The sequence below is a fragment of the Octopus bimaculoides genome, chromosome 10 (assembly GCF_001194135.2).
Source record: "Octopus bimaculoides isolate UCB-OBI-ISO-001 chromosome 10, ASM119413v2, whole genome shotgun sequence".
In the NCBI taxonomy this organism is placed as follows: domain Eukaryota; kingdom Metazoa; phylum Mollusca; class Cephalopoda; order Octopoda; family Octopodidae; genus Octopus; species Octopus bimaculoides.
Genome location: NC_068990.1, coordinates 79432704 through 79435203, shown reverse-complemented (window position 1 = coordinate 79435203; position 2500 = coordinate 79432704). Strand labels below are relative to the sequence as shown.

At 34.4% G+C, this 2500-nt stretch overlaps 1 protein-coding gene across 1 annotated transcript in view; it reads left to right on the top strand.

Annotated features, from left to right (window-relative positions):
• Positions 1-2500, top strand: part of LOC106883344 (T-box transcription factor T homolog 1) — a 75081-nt gene that overhangs the window by 55538 nt on the left and 17043 nt on the right. The window contains exon 3 of the mRNA XM_052970975.1: positions 1-17. This exon is cut by the window's left edge and continues 124 nt beyond it. Within this exon, the coding sequence (XP_052826935.1) occupies positions 1-17 (17 nt within the window). The remainder of the gene's footprint in view (positions 18-2500) is intronic.

The window sequence follows — 2500 nt, the reverse complement described above, 5'->3', positions numbered from 1 at the left end:
CTTACCAAAATGAAGAAGTAAGTAAAGGATTTCTTATGAAAATTTTAAGGGTTTTTTTTTTTTGTATGATTTTCATTTTGTTCATTTTTAAGTGAAGAAATTTTTCGTTTAATCCTCTTCATTCTAACCTACCTGAGATCTTACGATATCGTAAGATCCCTGGATCATACGATAAAAATACTTCGAGTTTTAAAATGATCTAAATTAAAATCTTCCATCAAAATTTCATTTCATTTATGTTTTAAACATAAGATTAATAAAGGCAAAATTATTTTAGAAAATTCTTCAAGCTTTTCAAAATTAATTGAATTGCAAGAGAATTATGGTAAACAAAAGCGTCGAAACGAAATTCCTGTCTTGTTTTCTGTAATTCTTTTAGTACAAGTAAACGAATTGTATTCATTACCAATAAAAAATATTTTTGAAAAATTTTGTTCTAGGATAAATGAAAATATAATATTCAAGGAAAATTTTTCGATTAAGTTTTGATCTTAATTTCTTTATATTTCTAGCTCATATAAATGTTGGCTGGTTGTTTGGCTTCTCTTGTCACACTTCAGATTGTGGTGAGAGGGAAAGTAAAAAAAGATAGAGTTAATAGAAAAGATGCAGGATGATTGCACATACGAGGCTTGGTAGAAGGCAATGATTACTTTCTTTTTAATGTAATTTTACAGAAACGGGTTTTCGTTAGAGTAGACTGCGAATGTGCTGATAGAATTTGAAAATCTCATATATATATATTGCAAATATGCAAATGAGAAATTCGTATCATTTAATTTTAAAGTAATAAGTATTCTCGTTTTGACGATTAGCCTTCATTTCATCATTTTTTTAAAAACTAAGCAATTTACGCCACTGCTTTGCATACCATCCATATATTTCGTTCCATATATTTTGTTCTTGTAAGGAAAGTCAGTTTTTCATTCAGTTTAGAGTTGCCCCGCTTCGTATCTAGTTCTGAAGAGACATAAAACGCTCGAAATGTTTCTACCAGTCCACAGGGGAAGCCCTAAAGTTACTTTGGTGTGTTTACGTCTTTTGCTTAGCAGAAGAATTCTTCGCCATAGCAAACCGCAGAGAAAATTCCTTTTTACAGGTCAAATTTGTCCCGGCCATATGTAACTTGATCTAAAGTTTATAGAGGTGAAATTCTAGTTATTGCATGTATAACATTAAAACCCACAAGATTCTAACATCAACTGGAAACCTCTACAAAAATAGTGATACCTAAGAAGAGATAAATGAGGTAGGGGCTTGAGACCAGTGCAGACAACTTTTGAATGCTTTAAAGGGATTCAGAACAAAAAAAGTGCTGTAAAGTGAAGAAAACAATATCCTACGTGTTGGAAGTGAGCTCCTCAAGAAGTACTCTCTTCCTGATGATCTCCAATATAGCCCCAAATCAGCCAGACTAGCAAACCTCAAAGAAGATCTGGAGGTGAAACGCTCAGCGTATCAGAAAAAGACATTGTACGGGTATGTTTCTGCGAGACCAGAAGAAGACAGTAACATTGACGTGAAGAGAAGCAACTCTTGGAATCCTGATCGCTACATCACATCACATCCAAGAACAGAAGAATTGCTACATGGTACCTAATCAGTAAAAGACACAGTGAAGCCAGTGAAGCCATTGGAGGTTCCAAGATTCAACCGTAAATTTAGATTATGTCATATTTCTGAGAAAGACATCACACATGTGGTTAGCAGCTGCCAAAAAATGTCATCTACCTTCCTATACGACATGACGTCGCAAAAACAATATGCAATGCCATTCGGAAAAAAAAGATTGCCCTGGAATAAATATAGAGAGTCTCCCTGTTATTGAATACATACACATATACCAGCAGAAGGAATACTGGTGGAATATTCCCATCAAAACAGTTGTCAAGTGTAAACAAGATAGGCTGGATATTGTTGTTTGGGACCGACAAGAAAAAGTCATAGAAGTCAGCTGTCCTTCTGATGTGAATATCACTTTGAGAATCAAAGAGAAAGACGATAATTATGGACAACTGCTTCGAAACCTCCGGCTTCTATATCCGGATTACAAATTTACATTTATACCAGCAATAATTGGAGCGCTTGGTTTTGTATGTAAATGCCAAACTGTTAGCGTGGATAAGCTTGGATTTTCAGAAAAAGAAATCAACCAATTGACTCGCGCATTGCAAATACAATCTGTAAGTGGAACAATAAAACTATGCAAGACTTTTGACAGGTTTAAAATATGACATTGTTTTCTTTATCTATATTCCAATGATGGAAATTTGTGTCTTTGTTAGAAGCCAGCTCCTTCTTCAGAGGAAGAATTTTAAATGATTAAATACAGAAGTGGCAAACATACATCTGCACGCGCACACACAAAAAAAAACACACACACACACACATTATATATACATATCTATGCATGTATGTTTATATATACAGGCACGAATGTGTGCGCATGAGAAATTAGAGAATGTGGTGGTGGTGGTGGTGGTGGTGGTGGTGCTTAGAG